Genomic DNA, 25800 nt, shown 5'->3' with positions numbered 1-25800 from the left:
GGAAACATAACTCTATCCCTCATTCATCCGCTCCCTCAGCCCTTCTCCCCAAGGGGAACAGGAAATGGAGCTGGGCAAACAAGAACAGAGCTGGACTGAAAAGCCCGTCCACAGGCGTCTGCACCCGCCTCTCCCATTTCTGCTGTTTGCTCAACAGTGCACTGGATTGACCCCAGAGAACGTTTTGTTTTATTTTTTTCTTTTGATCTGGTGGAGTAGGTGTAGGAAAATAACATCTCCCATTTCAGGGGCAGGAATTCAGTCTCCGAGGTCCGTTCTAACGCCCCACGAAGTGAGATAAAGAGGCCTGAACACAATGGACTCCGGTGCCCAGGATGCCCAGCCACTTACAACCACTCATGAGGTCAGAGCGGAAATTTCCCAACTCTCTGAAGTGGAGGGTGGTGTGATGCCCCTGAGGATCCTTGGCTTGGGAGTGAAATATTTTTTGGAAGAAGGAGAAGGAAGTGAAACCTAGCTTAGAAAGTGGAATCAGCATGGACTTGAGAGCCTGGAGAGGAGCAGGAAACAGAAGGGAGGACAAGCCATGTGGACCGGCAGTGGGACACGGACAAGGCCAAAGCTGGGCCGCCATGGGATTTCGCTTGACATGGCCTGTGCCACAGATGCCTGGGTTTTAAAAAATACAGTTGACCTATCTTTGTATTGGATGAACCAATAAAGTAATGAACTAATGAAGAAAGCAAGGTATTCTCCATGTATCAGATATCCGGCACACACTTATATTATACTTGACGACTGTGGTAGTTATGCAATTTCATATCAACTCGAGAAAAGAATGCAGGGGTGGAGGCTAGCCTACCAATCAGGTCACCGTTTGATGCTCCCTCCTTATGGGCATGGCTTTCTCATGAGGATTCTGGGAACTTTTCTCTCTCTCTCTTAGTTCTCAATTCTGCCATAAGAGGCAGTCGGGTCTCTCTGTCTCTCTCTGTCTCTGTCTCTCTTTCCACTGGCATTGGATCCCCAAGACTTTTCACCCACCAGCCTGTGATCTTCCTGCATTTGGCATTGTTGCATGTGCCGAAGAGGAATTTATAGACTAGTATCAGACATATGGGGTAATATCGAACTTGTGGACTTGATCTAGACTGGGCTGGGATGTTTTCTCAATATGCAATTGCTCTTTGATATAAAGCTCTCTCTTACAAATACATGAGTGTCCCTGGATTTGTTTCTCTAGTCAACCCTGCCTAACACAACCACTAATCTAAAGTCTAGGGGCTTTGGATCCACGCAGTGATGCTGCATGAGAAAGTTCTGGTGATATGATTATGACAAGATCACAACCAGGGAAACATGCGGGGGGGATTCTACTCTGTTTCATAAGGGGTTTTCTTGAGTCAGAGTCAGCTTGATGACCATGGGTGTGGTCTGGTCTTAACCAGCAAAATCCCCTTGACATAGAGATATGACGCCCATTTTATGGAGGAGAAAACTGAGGATCGAAAACCTAACAGAACATTATATTCTAAGTCATCCTTGTCCCCAAACTTGTGTTCTGCTACTGCTGAGGTAGGCAAGATGACAGGGAGCCAAGAAACTCTTGGCTTTGGCACCTAATTACAACTCAACTGACACAGGACAGCCCTCGTGGTGTTAGAGTCTTAGCACATGGCAGCAGCACTAACCTCTAACAGCGGTGACTTAGAAAACGGCCCTCAAGCAGAGAATGCCGCTGCCTGGATTAGAATCGTGTCTTCGTGGGCTGCTGTTGCTTTGGAAATCGGCCAGGTTCACCGAGCCTTGCCAGCCATCCTCCAGAAGGAAAGCTGCCTTCGTTTGCAGTCTCCCAAACCACCTTTGTCATGAGACAAACCAACCAAATGGGACATACGTGAGTCAGCTGGGAAACCTCTGCTCTTCACAGTGGGCTGGGTGATGGCAGAGCACACAGATGGAGCTCCAGTTTGAAATGAAATGTTTTGGCACTCCCCTCTGCAAAGAGTTTTCCCTTGTTTCTCTCTGCTTTGAGTATTGGAACACATACATGACAGAATGGGGAGAGAAAAAGAAAAAAAAACTCTGACGATGTGCTAAACCACTAGAAAAACTCAACGGGTCGACAACACATTCTCAAAATCCCAGGAGATTAGAACGCGGAGCCCAAGGAATGTTGTCACATTGTTGTTAAGGAACAGACAAGTTCTGTTTTTCTGACTTAGTCTTGTTCTCAAAAAAGAAATGAAAAAATGGTGTCTGTTTTAAAGTTGGGTGGTTGAAGGTGTGAGTGCCAGCCAGCTCTGCTGCTATGGAATGCCTGATCCCTGGGCAATGTATCTGCCCATTTGAAGTCCTGGGGATTTCTTCTGTAGAGTAGATGTTACAACCATACGATGCATGACAGATCTGTTATGAGGATTATAGATGATAATGCCTGGTAAGTGGTTAACAGGCATATGATATCATTGGGTTGCTAATCGCAAGGCCAGAAGTTTGAAACTACCAGCTGGTCCCAGGGCGAAAGATGGGGCTTTCTACTCCCATAAAGAGCCTTGGAAACTCACAGGGGCGGTTCTATCCTATCTTATAGGGTCATTATGCGTCAGCATTGACTCAATGGCAGTGAGTTTGCTTTGATTGTCATTAAATGTTTAGTTACTGTTGGATTGGACTATCTCAAGGCTTTAAAAATGATGAATATCATTGCTAATAGACTTTACAGGAAGAGCTCTAGAACCATCCAGAAAACTCTAAAGAATTTGTAAAGCATCTGTCGTACCTATTTTTTTCCTAGTACGCAATCAAACGTGCAAATGGTGGTGTCCCTGTCAGAAATATCTGGGGAATCAGTGAGTTCTCTGCATCCAATGAGACTTATCCTTTCATTAGTTTTCCACCATCACAGCCCAGGTATTGGTGGGCAAGATCATCGCTAGCCAACCAAAACCAAGCAATGTGAGAGTCTGCTGAGACGCAATTAGCAGTCAAGCACTGGCAAAGGGAAAGGAAAGACAAGTCTAGTTTCAGAAGTGCTCTCTCATACAACTCCTATGCCTTCAGGAGAGAGCAGAGCACCATGGCAAAAGGACAGAGCTAGAAGGTCTAACTGTCCAGGTACAAATCCCTGCTATTCTTCCCACTTGCTTGCTGGTGACCCTGGGCATGCTGATTTACCTGTACGCTCAGTTTTCTCATCTACAATGAAGCCCTAGTACCTACCTCATTACACTATGGTGAACATTGAATGAGTTAATACATCAAGAATCGTGTCTGATATAGAAGCTCAGTGTCCACAATACAGAATAGTACCATTACTAATCCAAAGGTGGGCTCAGGCCACCCTGCCCAAAGTGAGCACTGCACAGAACGTAATGGGTGCACTGCAGGTGCTACATTTAAGGTCTCCTATATATCAAACCAGAAGCCCTGATGGTGTATGTGTTGAACTGAAATTCACATGGCTGGCAGTTTGCAGCCACCATCAGCTCCGAGGGAGGAAGACTGGGCTTCCTACTGCTATAAACAGTTACGGTCTCAGGAACCCACAGCGGCTCGTGATGAGTCAGCACTGACTCGATGGCAGTGAATTTGGTGTTGGGTATGCATAAACCCTGGTGACCAAACCTAGGAAGGCAGAAACCATTTCAGAATGTTCCCTTTTAACTCCCTATAAACAAGGCCGTCACCTTTAGCACATTTTTTAAATCAAATATGCCTCTGAAAATACAAAGGGTTTCAGAAAGCTGGTGGGAAAATTCCATTACCCTTAATTCTGGTTTTTGGCAAACTTTTTGAAGCCCCATCGTTTACCATGAAAGAACCAAGTGCTCTATACTGCCACACTTTTATAAAACACATTTTGAAATAAATATGTATAGTGCGTTGCATTCTCAAATCAAAACGCACTGCCGGTGAATACATTTTGAAGAGTTGGAGAGAAATGTGAATTTTTAAGACATGAGTAACTCCACAACACCCTTCTGACCCGCTCCTTCCTGAACCCAGAATCATAGGGTGCTACAGCAATCAGTTTATGGCGATGGGGTCCCAGACACTGGGTTAATGGCCAACTTCACCATTTTCAAAACAGTGACCCTGCCAGTTCACTGTATCTCCGATGCACATTGGTTTTGTCATCTGAAAAATGAAGTCCATACCACCGAATTGATAGGGTTATTGTGAGGACTAAGAATTTAAATAAATACTATAACATGCAGGAAGCAACTTTTTATTTACTTCATTTTCTAAAATAAGTCATGCTTTTAGAAATATTAAGTATTTACATGATAAAATGTAACAATATACATCCTATTATAGATGCTTTGTATTTCTTCTATTATTGTTATACCTTAATAAGGCTTTGAGTTTGGGGTGGATTTATTTCTTCATTTCTTCCGGATAAAAACTCCCAAAAAGTCAATACGCATCACTTCTGAATAAATACTTTCTATACAGGGCAATGTCAAGGACACAGAAATCCTCTCAACTGAACCCTCGTCTGTGTGTGAAAGCTAGATAATGAATAAGAAGACCAGAGGAGACTGGACACATTTGAATTGTGATACTGGCTGATAAAGAACACTGAATATCATGCACTGTTGGAAGAACAAATACGTGTGTCTTAGAAGAAGCGCAACAAGAATGCCCCTTGGAAGAAAGAATGCCAACATTTCTTTTCTGGGATTTTGGACATGTTATTGAGAGTTCGGTCCCTGGAGAAGGACAACAGGCTTTGTAAAGTCTCCACTTAGACAGGATAGAGGAGTGCGGGGCGAGCAGTTACTGGGACTCTGAACTGCTCGCACAGAGCGGATTGGCATCACATGTCACTTTAGTAGATACTGCCACACACGAGCTTACCACAGCAGGGCAGAAAAGTCCATTTGCAAATGGGCCCTCATGGTTCCAAGCCATGGTGCTTAAGGGACAACTGGACAAGAAATTTTCAATTGAATAAATAAGGTGAAGCCCAGAAAAATTTAGAGATGACCACGGATAGGCAATGGGACTAAAAAGTTGGTTCCTTTTAATAGAATGAAATAGCAAAAATATATTATTGAAACAAGCATGCCAATAATACAAAATCCTTGAGATAGCTCAGCTAGCTGCTGCAATGTCTTAGGTCCAAAATAACACCAATTACGTTGGCAACTCCTGGTGGTCCCACATGTGCAGAGCAACACCGCTGTGCTGGGTTTTCTTGGCTGTCACCTTGATAAATGTACATCTCTGGGCCTTTTTCCTATGACACCTCCGGAGGAGCTCAAAGTATCGTTAGGTATGAGCACCTGGCCGCAAACTTGAATATCTTGAGTAACACTTTCAAATTACAAGCTTGCTCACTAGCTCTGATCAGGTCTAAGATGGAGCCAGGCCATCTGTATTTTTTGAAAATTCTAGATCTTATATTTAGGAACACCTATGCCTAACAACGAGGGAGATAAGGGACAGTACTGCTAGGCTCCTGAGCCACGGTATCACCTTCCATGGATATTATTTACATAAATTATTTCATCAAAGAGCATTCAGACTTGCTCCCTCCAGAAACCTGAAATCATTTTGAAAAGATTGATTTTCTGTTTCAACGAAATATGTAAAAGAATGTACCAATCATGTCCTTCTATGGAGACAATGAGCAGCAGCAGAGGGGACATTTGTATCCATTTATGGGCACTATGCATTATGCATACAGAATTAAAAGAGGTTCAGGTGCTAGATTTTAAATGTGAAATTACAGAACGTTCCATACAGAAATGGCCTTTAAACAATAAGTGCTTTTCACTTCTCAGTATATTCCCAGTTTAATATGTTGAACATTAGATGCAAATCATCAGAGGAAAAAAACTGTAGAAAAACAGTTACGAGTGGAATTTACTTTACATTTTAAATGTGTTAGGAGTTCCTTCCTGGTATAGAAGACCCCAAACAAACCAACTTATCAATGTGAATGAGGGGGGTTGGAGTAGAGACCTAAAGTCCATCTGTAAACAATTGGACATCTCCTCACAGAAGGGTCACAAGGAAGGGATGCGTCAGCCAGGGTGCCGTATAGCCCCCTCTAAACACACAGCATTCTTCTGGTAGTCTAGTTCTTTAATGCTTCCTTCCCCACAACCCCCTCCACTATCACGAGCCCAGTGTTACCTTACAAATCCAGCTAGACCAGAGCATGTACACTGGTACACATAAGAGCAGTTGCCACATGAAATCCAGCACAGATAAACCCCTCAGGAACAGTAATGGGAGTTGCAATACCATGAGCGTAGGGGGTAAAGTGGGGAGAAAAGGGGCAGAAACAGGAACCAATCACAATGATTGATGTATAAACACCTCCGCCCCCTGAGGAAAACAAACAATAGGAACATGGGTGAAGGGTATAAGATAAGAAAATAATTTATACGTTATCAAGGATTCACTTGGGTGGGAAAGTGGGGGTGGCAACATATGTACAAATGTGTTTGATACAATTGATGTACGGATTGTTATAAAGCTTTAAGAGCCCCCAATGAAATTATTTATTAAAACAACAAACAGAGTTCCGAGTTACAAATGAAATCGACAGTTACCGTCCGGTGTGCAGGAAGCCCGTCAGCCACCCTCTGCCTGTTAATGGAGGTCTGCAGGTCACTCTCTCGTATACTTTTTGGCAGAACTTTTGGACTAAGACAGACTAGGAAGAGGGGTATCATGAGCTACTTCTGAAAATGCCGTGGACCACGATGGGCCAGTTCTGTTGTGCCCAGGGTCCCAGACGGAAGCACAGGTTGACATCACACAAGGCTGCTGCTTCTGAGCCACCCAGTGGGCCACCCGGGGAACTTCTCACACCTGTGATGAACAGGACTAGCTTCCGCTCACCTGGGGTGGGGGGATGGGGGGCAGACGAATGTAGGGCAATTAGGCAGTTCTTAGGGTTGTCCCACTAGTGACTTGGTGAGGCTTTCTAAAAAAACAAAACAAGTTTTGGGAGTTTATGAGGGACCTTTAAAGAAAGTTGGTTGAACAATAGAAGTGTTTTAATTCCATTTCATTTTAAATGAAATCAAAAGATAGTGGAATATTCCCAGAAACATTCGAAGCCCCCTCATATAACTCATTCTGAAAAGAAGTCTAATCACAAACCTCTACCTCACCGACGATACATGCTCCTGGATCCAGGGGATTCGGGTGGGAGTGGGAGAGTCACAAAAGAAACATTAGCCAAAGGCATTCCTTGGAGACATATTTGGGCCAACTTTTAAAGCCAGGGTGTGCTTTTCCTTTTTAAAAACGTCTAACTTCCTGCTGGCTGAATATTATTTTGCCACATTGTCTTATGCAGGCCTAGTTTGCCTGTCCGACATGAATAACTTTGTCATCAGCCCGACCAGAGGCAGGACCCTGGTTTCCAGGAGAGCGGGAAGTTCACACTGTGAGCAAGGGGACTTCCCCTCGGAGCTCTGCTTCCACGTGGAGTGGGGCAACACGGAGGTTGTCCTTAGACTGAGGAAGAGAAAAGAAACCACATGAAGTCCACCTGAGCCCCCTCTGAACAGAGCTGTGACTCCGGGTGCCTACCATACCCTCTGCCCCTGCAGGACGTCTCCATCACCTGACTGCTGACTCCTCCTTTAGATCTCAGTTCCTGGCTCTTCCCCGCAGACCTGCTTTCTTCCGGAGCATCTTCCCAGTTGTGGCTCAGCTTCGTTCAGGGAGCCACTTCCTAACGCCTTCCTCAGCAGCCTCCACGCATCAAAACCAAACAAAACGAGAACCCGCCCGAAGCCACTTCCAACTCACGGTGGCCTTCGGGGAACCGAGAGTAGGCGTGGGGTCGGATGGCTGATTGTTCAGAAGATTGCGGGCATGTCTTCCCATTTCCTGTGGATGTAACCCATAAATGTCTGCATAGCAGCCAAGGGCGGGACCGTTTGCTCCACCCAAGGCTCTTATCCAGTGCGTCCAGGGCATGTAAGCCGTGGTTAACTAATCATGGCATGCTATGGATGGAATTGGGTCCTCCAGACTAAGCAGAAGCCCTAATTCCGTTAACCCTGTTTGGAAATAGGATCCTTTAAGATGAGGCTACATCCTAATTTAATCCCATGTGAGTGGTATTTTATAAGTATCTATATGGTGGGAGGATGGCACAGAGGGATGCATCTCTAAACCAAGCAAAGCCAGAAGCCACTAGAACAGTGGTTCTCAACCTGTGGGTCGTGACCCCTTTGGGGTTGGAATGACCCTTTCACAGGGTTCACCAGATTCACAACAGTAGCAAAAAATGGCAGTGAAGGAGTAGCAGTGAAAATCATTTTATGGTCGGGGGTGGGGGGTCGGGGTGTCACCAAAGCATGGGGTCATGGCATTAGGAAGGTTGAGAACCAGTGCACCAGAAGCTATGAGAGAGCCCGGGAAGGGTCCTTTCCTCAGGACCCGCAAAAGCACTGTCCTGTTGGAGCTGGACTTGTGGTCCCAGAGCTGAGACAAATGCTTGCTCTTTCATGCGCCCCCGTTGTTCTGGGAGACAAGACTGCGGAGACGTGACTGGTCTGCGTCTGAGTCTCACATGCATTAGAAGACAATGGTGGCTGCTTCTCTCTCAGCTGTAAGGAAAATCAAACTGAAACACGCTGGCTGTTACAGTGGCCCAGCCTTCTTCTTCCGTCATTCTACTGTCTGCTTAAAGGAGGGGCTCTGGCGGTGGCGTAGCCAAGCATTGGGCTATACCCGCGAGGTCAGCAGTGGGAGACCACCAACCGGTCCTCAGGAGAAACACGAGGTTTTCTTTCTTCTCTTTAGACAGGGGTAGTTCTGCGCGCTCCTACGGCGGGGTGGCTATGAGTCAGATGGCCTGCATGGCAATAGTCTGTCTGTCTGTCTGGTCTGCTTGGTCAGATTTACTTTATCAACCCATCTTCACACAATTCCAAACTAGAAAAAGGATGCAGAATTTCAGAACCAGGGGTTTTCCTCCATCAGAATGCAACAGAAAAGCACTTCTCTGATTTCAGACCTGAATCCTGAAGGTGTGGGTGATTTGCACATGAAACATGGTTATTCCGTGCGTCCCACATCATTGTCTTCTGTGGCAGGAGCAATGCCATGTTGTTTCACTGAGATTAAGTTGTTAGAGTTTCCCTATTATTCTCAAAGGCTACATGATCAGAAATAGACATTTCTACCTAAAATGCAAAAAAAAGTCCTATTTTTCAACTATATGCATAGACTAGGTAAAATACAGCTAACCCACCTAATAAGAAATCTAAGTGAAACACTGAGAGATGAAGTTAATACAATTAGAATCTCTGATATTCAAGCTCACACCATGCTCAGCTCAAACACAAAACAAATAGTATTATAATGCATTTTATTCACATATGCATCTTATTCATCATCAATGCAAGTAAAGCCTCTACGACCTAAACGTAAGAATATAGGTATATTTTTAATGCCTGGGTCGCGTGACACAACCCTAGGAAGGCGTGCAATAGCTACTTCTTTATTCTACTTGGTTTGTCGCTATTAGCCGATCACCTATGACCTGCCACGCAGTGCACTGAAGGAATATAAATACCTTCTAACGATATCGAAATGTTATTGAATCCTTATTTAAGAGGACTGCTGACACCATGGTTAAGCACTCAACTGCTATCAGTGGTCAGAGGTTCAAAACCCCCCTCCCTCCAACCACTCCCCAAAGATTGGCGGCCTCGGAAACTCCACTGGGCAGGTCTGCTCTATGCTATAGGATGGCTGTCACTCTGAAAGGGCCTAACGGCAGTGGACTTGGCTTGAGTGTAATTCTTACTTGGGAATATGAAAGAGAGGCCAATAGGGTTATTCAGGGCTAGTTCTTCACACTCGTTCTTATTTTTAGCTTTGTTTAAATCATTGGAAAGGCATCCTGACCAAAGACTATTTTCTTATTTAATTTCAGCTGAGACACAGTGGTATTACGATGGTGATGCATGCTCTCTGGAGGGAACAATGTCAGCTCCAACCAAACATCGTGGCAGACTACAATAACTGGAACCTTCATTTTGAAAAGCTACACATGGGCTCAAAACAGAGCTGTAGTCTCAAGCCACAATTGAAAGTGCATTAAATGAGCTTGATTTCTCTGTTGCCTTGTTATAAGAAATGTTATCATAAATCTTACAGATGCCCCGGGTATTCAGATTAGCATCACCCATAACTTCATAGAAAATGTATCCGAATTTTATCTCCATCAACTTGCTATCAGACCACAGTAAATCCTACAGATCCCCTGGCATCACAAATAGAAAAAGAAGAAATTATATATTATCTGACCAAACTTGAAGCTCAGTACAACGGATGTCTCTTCCTGACAAGGCTGTAGCTCTCAGGCAGAGCCGTGATTTGTGAGGTGAACCAACTTTCTCACTTTCCACAGGTGCCAATATTGATCTCGAGACAAGACGACTACTGGCTACTGGCAACCATGGAGGCAAAGAGAGTCAATGTAGCTCAGGCTGCTTATTCAAATACCCAGATCTGTTGTAAAACCAAACCCCCAAAGGACAGCCTATATTCTGACAATGTTCAAGAGAAGGAAAAATATGAACAAACAAATAACCCCCAGCTGCATCTGCCAAGCCTTTTGTAAAAACTCTGAATGAATTAGAAAATAACATAAAACCCTATCTTTCTAATCAAGGGCCACAAGTCCATACAGGATTCAAGAAAGACAACAGACAGGCAAGAACACAAGAGTGCAAGTTGACGAACTCTCCTTAGAGTGCAATGCTTTCAGAGAGAAGTTGTTTTAAATATATAAACATTTGATTTTCATTACCGGACAGGCAGATGTACGTTAGATATTCGCCTTGACCCCCAGTCGCCAGGAAAGGGATTTTTTTCTTCGTCCTCCTCTTGACTTGGACAGCTCCCAGCATCCTTTCATCAAGTGGTGCAAAGATCTCCTTGCTGATGGTCGACTTGGCACTCATTGTGGGGCAAGGGAGGAGCACTCGTAGTGAGTTTTCTACAGAAAAAAAGAAAGAAAAGGGAAGTTGGAATTGACAATATTGGGACGGCTCCAACAGGAGTGAACAGCAACTTGATCTGCATGTGAAGGGAGTGAGTTTTAATGTGTAGTTTCAACTTTCGTTTGCTTGAAAGGCATCACGGTATCAGAAAAGCAGTGCCTTGACATTGATAATAACTATAAAAACTACAGATGAATGAGAATTGATTTATGCTCAGAGTAAGTCAAACATAGGGGGAGATAGGCAGCAGGGCGTGATATCAAAAAAGCTTTGTTCCCACTGTGACTAGCTGAAACCAGCAAGCAATACCCAAACGACTCCAATTCCTGAAAAAATATAAGTTCACATTTCTATTTGAGAAGCCGCCTACTGCCCAACAATCCTTAAAGTCAGAAATTCGTTATTGTTGCTGATGGATGTTATCAAGCAGCCTTCAACTTGCAGGGAACCCACGTGACCCAGTAGAACTGTCCCAACGGGTTTCCAGGCTATCATCACAATGGCAGCCAATCACCAGGTCTTACTGCCACAGATCCACCGGGTGGGGCACAGGGCCAGCATTTACCGACTCTGCCAAGAGGATTCTTATGGCTCTTCAAGATCTCCTTTTACTGCAGTGTAGGTCCCTTTCCCTAATTCTATTCACAATAGAAATAATCGCGCGGTCTTCTACACTATAATACACACGCAACAAAAGATCCTTAATGCATTCACCCTCATCTGGCTTTGATGACCTGAAGTAATCAACCCTTGGTGATTCACTGCTTTCAACTGGTCTTATTTTCTAGTGTTCCTTGGCATCTAGTTGCCAAGTTAGGAACCTTTTCTTCTTTAGGTCCAAGTGGACACAGAATCCTAAAAGCGCGAGTGACTAATGCGAAGTATTTTGGAAATGCTTCCCAGCAGGTCCCACATGTCCTGCTCCCGTGGTGGACTTCGCAGTAGGTGCCTAAGAATTAAGAAACTGAAGTAGCATGCTGTTGAGTCACAGTGAGTGCCCCATCACCACCACTCCCTCCACCCCAAGCTTACACTTACACAGGTCCATGGTATATTTAGTTTCCCACAAGTTGTGTTTTCCTGGTGGTTATAATTCTGGTCATTTCTAGCTGTCTCCAGGTCAATCTCCAGCTTGGTTTCGAATCACCAAGACCATATTTTCCAAATGCTGTTCCTTTCCCTTTGTTTCTAACTTTTGCACGCCAATCACCAGTAATTACTAGTACAACATGCTTGACCCATTTCAGACTGAAGATCTTAGTGGAATCAGTGAGTTGAAATGAACTAATATTATCCATTTTGAGTGGACAAATAATTTACTATACCGGTAATGACAAAATCAAGAAAAATGGTATCACAAAAAGAACATTTCAGTATCATGAAGTACAATGCTGTCTACAATAGGATAATATCTACATGTTTACAAGAAAGTCTAATAAATGCAACTATTATTCAAATTTAAACATCAGCCACTAAAACCAATAATGAGGAAACTGAAGACTTCCACCAGCTTCTTCAGCCTTAGATTGATCAAACGTACAATCCAGATGCATTGATGGTTATCGGTGGCAGGAATGTAAAAGTTGCATGTAAAGAGGAAGGATTAGTAAGTGGAAAGCATGGCTTTAGTAAAAGAAACACAGCTAGAGATTTACAAGAGAGAATGTTGCAAGACCAACAACTTCCTCATTGCAAATACTTTTGCTCCACAATGTAAATGCGGACTATGCACATGGACATTACCAGGTGGATACACGGGGATCAGACTGACTAGGTCTGTGGGAAGAAATTATGGAGAAGAACAATATCAGCCCGAACAAGGTCAGACGCTGACTGTAGAGGAGACCACCAATTGTTCATGTGTAAGTTCAGGATGGAGCTGAATTTAGGTCGAACTAAAAGAAATATGACTTTAAGTACAGCCCACTTGCATTCATGGATGGAACATCAACAACACGTCTTCATTCATTAAAAACTACAGGAAAGGGTGGGGGCAGGGAGAGGGTAAATACAGGAAAGGAAGACCATTGTGCATGACATCAAGAATATCACGCATGAAGAAAGTAGTCAAACACCACAACCTAACTCCCTGTTATCAAGTTGATTCGGGCTAATAGTGACCCTGTAGGACAGAGTAAAACTGGCCCTGTGAGTTTCTGAGACTGGAAATCTTTACAGGAATAGAAAGCCTCATCATTTTTCAGCAAAGCAGCTGGTGTTGTCAAACTGCTGAATTTGCTATGGTTACCAGCCCACCACATAACCCATCATGCCTCTAGGACTCCGAAGAAAGTAAAAGCTCATTAGAAGACAAGAAGAAAGCAGAGATCAAAGTGGATGTCAGAAGAATCTCAAACATGCTCTTGAATGGAGAAAAGCTGAAGTGACTTGGAGACATAATGAAGTGAAAGAACTGAACAGACAAATTCAGTGGGCAGCTATCCAAAGGGAAGAAAAATGCAAAGACCAAGTATGATATTATAATGGAATGTCCAAAGACTTTCAGCTAGGGAAACAAAAGCGGGGTAGAGCATGCATCATTTCCCAGTTGAAAAAAGGGAAGAAACGATTCAAGCCTTGACAGTTGTCACAGTGAAGGATTCCGTGGACAAAATATTAAACGATGCAGTAAGCATCGGAAGAAGATGCAAGGAATACACACTAGCTGATGTACCAAAAGGAACTAGTCAACATTCAAACATTTCAAGAGGCAACATATGATCAAGAACCAATGATATTGAAAATAGTAGCCCATCAAGTAGAAAGAAAATATTTTGAAAATGATGATGATGATGGAAACATGCATACAAATGTGCTTGACACATTGGATGGATGTATGGATTGTAATAAGAGCTGTAAAATCTCCCAATAAATGATTTTTAAAAAAGAACTCCAGAAATTGAAGGAATACTAATGGGGAAGTGTGTCAACAAGCTGATGAAACACTAGAAGCACTTACCAGTCTATGCCAAGAAATTCAGGTGACAGCTACGTGGCCAACTAACCAGAAGAGATGAACATCTGTGCCCATTCCAAATAAAAGTGGCCCAACAGAAGGTGAAAACTAGTGAATAAAATCAGTAATATCACATTCAAGTAAATTTTTACTGAAGACACTTCAAATGTAGTTGCAGCAGTATTTTACCAGGGAGTTGCTAGAAATTCAGCAAGATTGCGAAGAGGCTGTGGAATGAGAGGTACCATTGCTAACTTCAGATGGATTTTGATTGGAAGCAGCGAATATCAGAAAGATGCTTATTGGTGGTTTATTGATTATGTAAAGGCACTTGACTGTGTAGATCACCGAAAACTAAGTAACACTATAAAGAAAGGGGATTCCAGAAGACTTTATCATGCTCTGCTGGGTCCTGGACACAGGACAAGGGGCAACCATTTGAACAGAACAAAAAGATATTGCCTGGTTTAAAATGAGAAAACATACGCTTCAGAGCTGTATCCTGTCACCAATCAATCTGTATCCTGAGCAAATAATCAGCGACACTGGACTGCATGGGGAAGCATGTGGCAGCGGGACTGGGAAAAGGTTATTAACAACCTGTGATACGCAGATGACATGACCTTGAAGGGTGAAAGTGAGAGGACTTGAAGCACTTGCCGATGAAGATCAAAAGCCTCAGCTCTCATTATGAATTGCAACATCATGTACAGAGCACCAATCCCTCACAACTGGACCATCGCGAGAAAGAGAGGAAAGACTGAAGTTGTCAGGAGGTTTATTTTATTTGGATTCATAATCAACACTCGTGGAAGTCCAGAAATTAAGCAACACTTTGTCATGGTAAATCTGCTACACAAGGTCTCCTAAAGTGTTAAAGACCAAGGATGTCACTTTGAGGATTAAGGTATGCCAGACCCAAGCCCTGCTTGTGTAGTGGTTATCCATTGAGTTATGAACTTACAAGGTCAGCAGTTGTAAACCACCAGCCAGCACTCCCAAGGAGAAAGATGTGGCTTTCTACTCCTGTAAAGAGTTACAGTCTCAGAAACTCAGGGAGCAGTTGTACCATGTCCTGTACTGTCACTGAGCCTCCACAGCAGTGAGTTTTCTTTGGGTTTTGGACCCAAGCCACCGTATTTCCGATCACCTCACATACATGTGAAAGCTGGGCAATGAGTAAAGAAGACCAGGGAAGAGCTGAGTTTGCATTTGAGTTACGGTGTTGTTGAAGAACGCTGAAAGAACCACGGACTGCCAAAGAGCAAACAATCTGTCCTGGGACAAAACCAGCCAGAATGCTCTTTAGCAGCTAGAATGGCAAGCCTTTGCCTCATGAACTTCAGACATGTTATCGGAGGGTCCAGTAAGCGGAACAGAGAGAGTGGAGGTTCCGTGTAAAAGAGGAAGATGGCCCGTAAGCTGGAATCACACAGGGGCTACACCGATGGGCACAAACTTAACAGCAACTGTGCAGAGGATGCAACACCAAGCAGTGTCAGGTTCTATTGCACAGACTTGCCGTGAATCTGAACTGACTAGACGGCATTGAAAAACAAAATGTGTACACAAGAGTGTACATATGTTTAATAGCACCCAGGAAATAATCATGTGCAGTAGATAAGAAGAAAGTATCAGCACATATCAAGGGGGTCTCTGAAAAGATCCTTGGCAGCAATCATAGCAGCTACATGTTGGGCTGCTAATTGAAAGGTCAGCAGTTTGAAACCACTAGCCACTCTGCGGGGGAAGGATGAGGCTTTCTACTCCCGTAAAGCGTTGCAGTCTCAGAAACCCACAGAGGCAGTTCTACTCCACCTACAGCGTGGCTATGAGTCAGAATTGACTCTATTCTGGTGTTGGGACCTTGTATCAGTACCTCCCGAGCATCTACCAAATCTGCTCGTACATCCAAATTCCTGTGGAGAGCTAGTCACAAAAGCAGATTCTTAGACTCCTTCCTACCACCAAGTAAGAATCTCAGAATGTTTGTAAACGGCTCTCAGGGTGATTCTTAAATAGCCGTCCTGCCACTCAGTTTGAAAAATCATTAGCCTAAAGAGGAATTAAAACCCGAGCTAGAAATGTGGTGATAGGAATTGAAAGAATGAATACAAGGAGAGAGAAAAAAAATACATACGAGCGTTTGTTTTCTTGATTCAATCCAGCAGATTTATCGGGTCTCAGATGGTACTTCAGTAACTCAATGTCTAGCCCAAGGCCGTAGGCCCATAGTAAGAAAGCAGGATCAATAAGGTAGCACTGCTGCACCAATGACTGCTCCTCTAAATCATTCAATGGAACTTCCCAACCCCCACCCCTTTTCCTGGTCCCACACTTTCTTTCTTTGTTCCAGAGTTTCTATAGGCTATAATTACAAAGGTTTTTTTCCACCCAAGAAACCAAGCCACAGCATGGTTTGCAAGTGGTAGTCGCTGAAATGAAAAGCCGTTGGTGCTGATTTTCCTTAAAGCTTTTTCCACTTCCTTCTTACTTTTAGAATGGTGAGCCATTATCGCTTCTGTTGGGACCTCGGGACCTCGCTAATGAAATGACGTCCTCGCCCCTCGGGCAATCAGAAAACAAGATCATCCTTTAGGGCAGGAGGTGCAAACTCAAATGACCTTGGCAATCAGGCGGACAGAAGTATTTAGGTAAAGTGGGACAAATGTAATATTCTCTGTGTTCCAACACTGATATATTTTTATGTCCAGTAGCAGAACTGACATTTGTCCTTTGGTGTCAGGAGACAGGGAGGGATGGGAGGCATGCCAGCAAAGGAAAAGCAGGGTTGGCAGGGCATTCGTGACCAGGCAGCTAGTTCCAGGGGGCGTGGCGTACAGGCCTTAAGTATTTCTCATCTGAGAGACTAGATGCTTCTCTACTGAGGAAGCAGTACCATCTCTTTGCGCACAACACACTGTAGATATTTAATTCACCTGCCCTCGCTAACATCCCTGTCCCGACTCTATGTTTAATGTGCAATTTTCTAATCATATTGTTGCACTGGCTGCATCAACACAGGTATTCTGGATTATGTGACAGTTACAATTCTCATTTCAAATTAATAACCAGAATTTCTGGTGGTAGACACCAGTCTATTATGCTAGTCGATATGACCCTGTGGCAGATACACTGGAAATACGTACATCTCAAGTCTCCGAGTCTTTAGAGTTATGAGCCAAGAAAATATCATCCTGTGTGACTTTGGGAAGAGTGAAGCATCTTCTCTAAGAACTGTGGTGAAATGTTCCCCCATGGATTACAAGTAAGAGAAGAATGTTGATTCTCTAAAATAGGACCGTCTGCTTGGTCACATTCTTTTTCAATTTCATCAAGTACGATTTCAACTCCCATCTCGAACTTGATGAACTCCAATCATGCAGCCAACTCAGCTTCTAGGTGTTAGATGCACGACTCTGCTACCAAGTGAACATTTCCTCTGCCCATTCCTGGTCTCAGAAGTGTTCAGAATCACGTAACTAACTAATCGCCACATCCTGCAGGTTTAATATTTCTCGCCCTTGCCAGTTCCTTTTCTTTGCTCTGGTTCAGGTCCTTCTCATTCGTGGCCTTAGGGATTTTGAAGTCTCCCAAGAAAACCTCCACGACCGCACCTACCTCCTCACAATCACCCCTCCGCCCTGTGGTCCGTTCACATACGATCCAAGCTGACCACCTGTGCGCCCCAGGTGTTGACAAAGAAACACACTTGCCTTGACAGGCAAAAGGTCAATGTTGGCAATGTTGAAGACAAAATAGAGGTATGTTAAACCACTTCCCTAAACACCACAGTCTACAAGGACTAAATTTTATAAATCAGATGTGAGTGCAGTTCACTAAAACTAACTTTTAAATATTCGTTTTTTTTTCCTTCATAGTGCAAGACTATACTTGGCTGCTAGAAGCATGCAATTTGCTATATAATTAAAAATCAGCTTTTGTTTTCCTAGTTTCATACATAAAGACCAATGAGATAATTTGAGGTCAGCTTACCAAATGTTACTACGATGTTACTACTACTAGTGATAGCTAAACTGACTGTGATTGAGTGACATCAACTCACGGTGACCTGAAGGACGGAGTGGGGGCCCCTGGGAGTTGCTGGGAGTGACTCTTTAGGGGCAGAAAGCCCTGTCTTTCCACCAAGGCTGCAGCGGGGGCTTTGCACTGCTGAGCTGACAGAGGTCAGGTTGGTGCCTTTTAAAACACTGACTCAAGTAAGAATTACTGATTCTAAATAAAACACAATTTCCGTGTAAGAGTAATTTTCTGTAAGATAGCTTTCAAGACAAAAAATTCCAGTCTCTCCGAGTGGATGAATAATAAATGAAATGGAATCGTCAGTCGTCTCGTCTCCTTCTCCCTTGTACTGCATCCACTATTCTTATCTAATACACAAGCAGCATCTCAGGGGGTGAGGTACGCTTCCAGAAGAGACCAGACACCAAGCTCACTACTACCAAGTCAATGCCAACTCACAGCCACCTGATAGGGTGGGGCAGAAGTACCACTGTGAGCTTTCTAAACTAACTCGTTACAAGAGTAGAGGGCCCCATCTTTCTCCCATGGAGTGGCTGGTGGTTTTGAACTTCAGAACTTTCAGATCACAGCTCAATCTGTAAGCACTATGCCAATAGGACTCCAAAACCCTTAATCTGGTGATAACATTTAAAGTTGAAAAATGAAACCATTATCATTTGGATCATGTCCTTTGGAAAAAGCAAGGGCTATAGAATGGGCTGGGCAAGGTTTCAAACCAGACTAAGAAGCCACACTTAAAAATTTACAAGTTTAAAAGAAAATTGATCTTGAGCCAATATATTACATAGAAAATCCTTCTAAAAACATCGTTGATAAAATTATAAAGCTCCAAACAAGAAAAAAATAAATTTAAAGTACATTAATGTGCTCACTGATTGCAGATGATATCATTTGTATATAGCAAGCCCCCAAAACTCAACCAAAAAAATCATTGGAAACAATAAAGTTTCAGCAATGTGGCAGAATACAAAATTAACCTATAAAACTCAATCATATTTCTGTTTAATAATAAAAGAGTTCTGAAAAAAGAAACCATGTAAACAATACTAGTTACAATAGTTAGAAAATGAACTAATTAGGAGTAAACCTAATCAGAGAAATAAAAGACTTGTACAGAGAAAACTACAAAATATTACTGCAAGAAACCAGGAGAGATCTACATAAACAGAAGAATATTTCATGATCATGGATAGGAAGGCTTAATATCATGAAAATGCCAGTAATACCCAAAGCAAACTACAAATATAGTGCAATTCTGATTCAAATCCCAACTTCATTCTTTAAAGAAATGGAAGAGCTGGCTATTAACTTCATGTGGTGAAGTTAGAGACCCAGGATAAGCAAATACCTTTTTAAGATGAAGAACTAAATAAGAGACCACTAAGCCACTTACATTTCAATCTTAGCCACAATAGTCCAAATAGCCTCAGACTGGTACAATGGTAGGTATATAGACCAATGGAAGAGACTAGAGAATCCAGAAAGAAATTCACCCACCTACAGACAACTAATATTTCACATTGGGCCAAAGGACATTAAATGGGTAAGAATAGCCTCTTCACAAATGGTGATCGCAAAATTGGGCCTCTGTCTGCAGAAGACAGGACCCACACTTTACCCCATCCTCAATCATGAACTCAAGGTGGATCAATGACCTTCATGTAAACCCTAGAGCTATGAAGATTGTCAATGACAAAATAGGGACTAATTATAAAGAAACACACACAGTGAAAGACAAAGTAGATCACAAGCACCTACTAACAATAAGACATTAACATGCATCAGAAACTTCATCAAAAGAGTAAAAGTAAAACCCAGGTTCTGGGAAAACTTTTTAGCAACAACACACCGAGCAAGAGTCTATAGAAAACTGCAATACCTCAATAAGAAAAAGATGTTAACACAATTTAAAAAGTGGGCAAGGACATGTATAGACAGTTCACCAAAGATAACATCCAAATGGCTAAGAAACATGAAAAAATGCTCATAAACACTAGCTATCAGGAGATTCAAGCCAAAGTAATGCTGAGACACCACCTTACACTGGCAGTAACAGCCAAATCAAACAAGAAGAGGACAGAAAACAATAACTACTGGAGAGGGTGCAGAAAGACTGGACCCTCCCACACTGCTGGGGGACTATATGAGGGGCTACCGAAAACAAAACCGGAATTTTTTCAAAGCTATGTATTTAATTTATTTATATTTTACAAAACAACCTTATCACTTTCTAAGTACTCTTCATTACACTTAATACATTTATAAAATATGTGATCCCATTCTTGGAAACATTTTCAAACTCATCTGTTAAGACAGCTAATAACACTACCCTCGTTTTTTTCTTCACCTCTTCTACATCATCAAATCGCTGTCCTTCAATGTCTCTCTTCCTTTATAGAAAGAAACAGAAGTCACATGGAGCAAGGTCAGGTGAGTAATGTGCATGGGGCAAAAGAGGCATGCTGTTTTTTGCCAAAACCTGGCACACTGAGATGGCTGTGTAAGCAGGTGCATTGTCATCATGGCAAAACCAGCCCCCTCTCTGTCACAAATGGGACATGACCCTTTGGGGGTGGAGTGACCCTTTCACAGGGGTCGCCTGATTCATAACAGTAGCAAAATTACAGTTAAGAAGTAGCAACAAAAACAAATTTTATAGTTGGGGGGGGGTCCCCACAACATGAGGAACTGTGTTAAAGGGTCGCAGCATTAGGAAGGTTGAGAACCACTGCTCTAAACAGGAAGCTTGATTAACAGTCTGACCTGGTGGAATGAACTCCAAACGCACTATGATGTGACATTTATGTCCAACCAGGAATTTGATGGATGTTCAGAACGTGGTTTGTCATCAATCAACATTTCGCCTTTTATGAAACAAGAAAACCACTCACACACTTGAGGTTTTCCCCACAGCACTGTCCTTGTAAGCTGTGCTCCACATCACAGCAGTTTCCATGGCAATTTTCCCTAACAGGAAAAAACATTTCACAGTGGCATGCTGTTCTCTTAAATTGGTCACTACAAAATAATTGAGGTTTTTGTAAAACTGCTTTTATGAAAATTTCACTGTGATCAGAGAGAACCTTCCCAGGCAACACCACTGGGTGCACTAATTCAGAGCAAGTTGCTTGATGCTCGTCTAGCGTTGAAAATGTGTACTAAGAAAGCTCTGCTCTTCCCAGTGCAATTCCGGGTTTGGGGGAAGTACCCCTTCATATATATGAATAACCACTGTGTCAAAAGATATGGCACTACCTCAAACAACTGGGAGTAGAAATTACATATGATTCAGCAATAACTCTGTATACCCTAAAAAATGAAGAGTCATGGCAATAGCAGATATATGCAGACACATGTTCATGGAAGCACTGTTCAGAAGAGCAAGAAGAAAACAACCCACATACCCATCCTCTAAAGAATGGGCAAAGAAACGTTGGTACATTCACAATGGAATCCTACACATTGCACACACACAACTTTTTTTAAAGTGATGAAACTACAAAGCACCTCATGGCCTGATGAACCTGGGGCGCATCGTGTTGAGTGAAATTAGTTTATTCCAAAAGGCTGGATATTGTATGCATGACACTGTTATAAGGGGAAAAAGACAGACAAAAACATTCATACAAAAGGGAACAGACTTTGGAGGTTATCGAGGGGCTGAGGGTGGGCAGAGAGCAGCGGGGAGAAGACAAAGCAATACGTGAGAGGGTTAACAAGTATCAAGTTGGGTGAGGGGGAAGAGAGTAAATGGGAGAAGGGAAATCAATTGAGGTGGGTAGAGTAAATTAGTGAGGGTGGGGTAGATAGGTAGTATAAACTGTTGAATACAAAAAAAGATAAGCTGGAATGGAAACCCCCCACCTAATTCACAGTAACAAAAAGGTTTTTTTTTTAATGTGTATGAATCCTTTGGATACATGAAAGCCAAGACAGATAACCCTTCAGAAACAGTAATAGGAGTAATGGTTCCCTGAGGGTACAGGAAGTGATGAGGGAGGGGGAGCAGCTGACAGCACCAATGACTGCAAAACCCCACTCAAAGGGAGCCAACAACACAATTGTACGTAAAATGCATATATTGGATGGTGTTACGATGCAGCAAAAAAATAAAATATGAGTTCCTGGAGGAGGTGGGGATAAAGGGAGCTGGTGCCAAGACATTCAAGAAGAAAGAAAATGTTTTAGAACTGATTGTGGTGGCCACTGTACACGATTGCTCGATGTGATTGAACTATGGAGTGTCATGATAGCTGCAAGAGCTCTCAATAAAATGATTTAAAAGGGGAGAAAAAGTGCGTGAATCTAAGGAGGCAGAGAGAGAATAAATAAGGAAATAAAATTATATGAATGTAAATGAAAAAGTCCCTCCACTCTGTTGGGGTAAAAAAAGTTTGGTTCTTTACAAAGCAGTATTTAAAGGAGAAACTCTAAACAAACAATTTTACCTACATGGCCCAGGCCCCACTATAGAAATTTAAGGCATAGCAGGAGCAGGCCCAGAGAAAACTTTTTAAAATGTTTTCTTCAATTTATTCTGCTGTGTACCAGGTTTCGTCTCCTCATCCCAGACTCCATACTCAGTTACTTATTTAATATAAAATAAATAAAGACTCAGCAAACATGTTTTGAGAGTTCGCGGCACATACTCCGTGAAGCTCTAAATCCTGCATTGCTAAGTTTGTACAGCACTCGGTGATTTAGAAAACACTTCCACACTGGATTCCCAGGGGTCCAATCAAGAGCGCCACTAAATATATCAAGCAACATTGCGTCAACAGTAATGCATTCGAATCTCTAAGTGCATATTTTTTATCATGGATAAACTACGCCATTTTAAAATTCACCGCTCTTGGTCTAAGGATGAGGAAAGATTGATGATTCTTCTCTCACCAACTGAAACCCCAAACCGACCCGTGTGTTCAGCTCTGACGCAGAGGGATGCCATAGAAGGGACAGAATTGCACACAGAACTTCCGAGGCTGCAGGCAGACCGCCTCCTCTTTCTCCCGCAGAGCGGCTGTGAGTGAGTTCCAAACACCAACCTTTCGCTTAGCAGCTGAACCCACAGTCTTGGCACAATGCAGGCGCCCCTACTCTCAGCACCACCCCTCACAAGAACCCCTCTGTCTTTGCGTTCATTCTGACACACAGCAACCCTCCAGGACAGGAGAGAATGGCTCCACAGGGTTGTCAGGCTGTAAACCTTCCCAGACGCAGGCTGCCATCGCTTTCTTCCACAGCGCAGCTGGTAGGTTGGAACCACCAGCCTTTCGGATAGCAGCCACATGCTTCACCACGTGCTCACAGGCCTGCTGCTTCTCTCATGCCTCACTCACAGCCATTGAGCCAATTATGACTCAGCGACCCTACAGGGTGACGGAGAACTGACGCTGCGGGTTTCTGGGGCTGAGTATCTTTCCTCACGGGCGCAGAAAGCCTCACCTTTCTCCTGCGGAGTGGCTGGTGGGTTCAAACCGCTGACCTTTTCCGATAGCGGCCTAATGCGTCACCCGCTGTGCGACCAGAGTCCCTTAAAGGAGGTTCATCACGGAGTTGGAACCCTTTCCAACTCCACCTCTACAACACAAACGCATGGACGTGGGTAAAATACAGATGACTGCTTGCCTCGGATACATTTTTAATGGCAAACGTTAGAAATAACCTAAACACCCACCAACATCCAAATCATCTTCTCCGGTTACAGACGCCACGACCTGCCTACACAATGGTGTTCCATGTCACCTTTAAAAAGCATGTCAGAGACTCAGCTATGGACTTAGGGGAGGGGGGGAATGGCCACGGCATAATATGGAACGAAAATACCAGGTTACCAAGCAGAAAAGGAGATCCCGACTATAACATTTCTAACTCCGTATTTCTGTGCTGAAAGAAAGGTCTAGGAAAAGGTTCACCAAAATCGTCACATGATTATGTCTGGATGTTGAAAAAGAAAATAGGTCGGAGCTTAGGCAAGGCGGTATCCTGACTCCACTATAGCCTGACGAGAGTTCCCTTTCTAGAATTTCATCTTCCCCCAGTACATTGTTTTTCTTCCAAGCCTGAGAAAAATACCCAAAAGCTTTTTATTGCGATCCAATGATCTGTCTACCTCTCTTACTTTCTAACTCCTCTCTAGGCATGGTGCTGGGAATGCCAGCGGTGAAATGAAGTCAGTCACCACCCTCAAAGGGTGATGAGAAAGGAAAGCAAATGGGATGAACAATTACAGAGGCCGGGGGTGGAGGGGGAAGGTGGGCGGGGGGATGGCTTTCTGTGTGAAGAAAATGGCATCTTTCTTCTAAGCATATCTGGTCCACGGTATGCTAAATCAAAGCACTGGCTAAATGTTAGCTAACACACACACACACACACACACACACACACACACACACACACACACAGGCTTTAGGGCAAAATACTACAAGGTCAGCAAATCCCAGCATAGACAGCAGTCCTACTCACGATACCTGTTCTTTTCCATCCCCCAGCCCACCAAGCTCCTAAGTCTTAAGAGATGTGAGTTGGCTCTCTTCACCCTGTATACACTAACCCTCACTGTGTAGGAGACATTCTGTTCGTAGGCTTCTCTGAGCCAGTGAGTCAAGTCTGCTTCATTTATAAACCTAGACTATTTTCATCTCCTGTGTTCCTTGTTTATATGTTCACTAAACAACCTTCTTCTTGTTCGTTTAAAATCCAAAGAACAAACCCTGCCTCTACCCAGGTCTCAGACCAGTGTTTTCACAAATTTATTTGCATTTCGTACTTTGTAACCTTGTTGATCACTCCACCCTACATCCTTCTGCAAATGATACTACAAAGTCAACAAATAACAGAACCACCAACAAAAGAATCTGCACAGGATATAATCCCGCCCAGAGGATCTGCTGAGACCAAGGTTTCATAAGCAGAACTCATTCGGAAGGAATCAGTGAAAGACACCCCACATTCATGAGTATCAAGGTCAATTACCAGCTAGATTATTTTAATGAAGACAAACAAAACCCTAAAGGGAAGGTGAGCCGAGGGCACTCACTGGATTATGGCAAGATTATTCATTCGTCAAAATGTAGGCGAGGCCTCAAAAAGTGCAATGTAGCTAGATGGGAGTAAGAAGGAAGGGGAGTGAGAGGAACTCAGCACAGAGCGCTCCAAGTGCTGACAACTCCCAACCTTTCTCGAGCTCTCCTGTTGCCGAGCAAACTACAAACACCTTCCATATACTGGCCAGGAGAGCAAAATGTGTAGCCCAAAGCACTGGCAGCGGGCCAATCTGTTCCAACCATGCTCACATCTGATCCAAAACTACACAAGAGTTGACTTCACATGAAAAACATTTTAATTAAGTCCCCAAAGTTATACATTTATTTTAAAAAGGACTAAAAATAACCAGAATAAATACACCAACCATTCAAAAACCGAGAGCCAAATGCCTAAATAAATAACACTGAAAAATAAAAATAGATATTTGTTGACTCAAGTTAAACTCAAACTTACTACCATCGAGGCAATTCCAAATCCTTGGTGGCCCTAAGTAAGGTGACCAGATTTTAACATTGGTAAAGCTCATATTCTGGCGAAATAGCCACATGGCAGCTGAAAAACGTATACCCTAGCTTGTTGTGCATGCTTTCAAAAAATCGGGATTTTTAAAAATGCCACAGGATGTGGGAAAAATTGTTAAAAATTGGGACTGTCCCGCCAAAAGCAGGACGTCTGGTCACCTTACCCTGTGGGACTGGATAGAACTGCCCCTGTGGGTTTCAGAAACTACAACTCTTTACGGGCGTAGAAAGCCTCATCTTGTTCCCTCTGAGAAGCTGTTGGTTTTGAATTACTGGC

General features: G+C 43.2%; 1 protein-coding gene across 2 annotated transcripts in view; it reads right to left on the bottom strand.

Annotated features, from left to right (window-relative positions):
• The window catches only part of STXBP6 (syntaxin binding protein 6), a 290271-nt gene that overhangs the window by 192846 nt on the left and 71625 nt on the right, over nucleotides 1-25800 (bottom strand). For both annotated transcript variants that reach the window (XM_075530994.1, XM_075530993.1), the window contains exon 2: nucleotides 10763-10951. In XM_075530994.1, the coding sequence (XP_075387109.1) occupies nucleotides 10763-10916 (154 nt within the window). In that variant the 5' untranslated portion in view covers nucleotides 10917-10951. The remainder of the gene's footprint in view (nucleotides 1-10762; nucleotides 10952-25800) is intronic.

The sequence above is a fragment of the Tenrec ecaudatus genome, chromosome 14, assembly GCF_050624435.1.
Source record: "Tenrec ecaudatus isolate mTenEca1 chromosome 14, mTenEca1.hap1, whole genome shotgun sequence".
NCBI lineage: Eukaryota > Metazoa > Chordata > Mammalia > Afrosoricida > Tenrecidae > Tenrec > Tenrec ecaudatus.
Note: the sequence above shows the minus strand (reverse complement) of the source record. Positions and strands in the feature narration are given on the sequence as shown.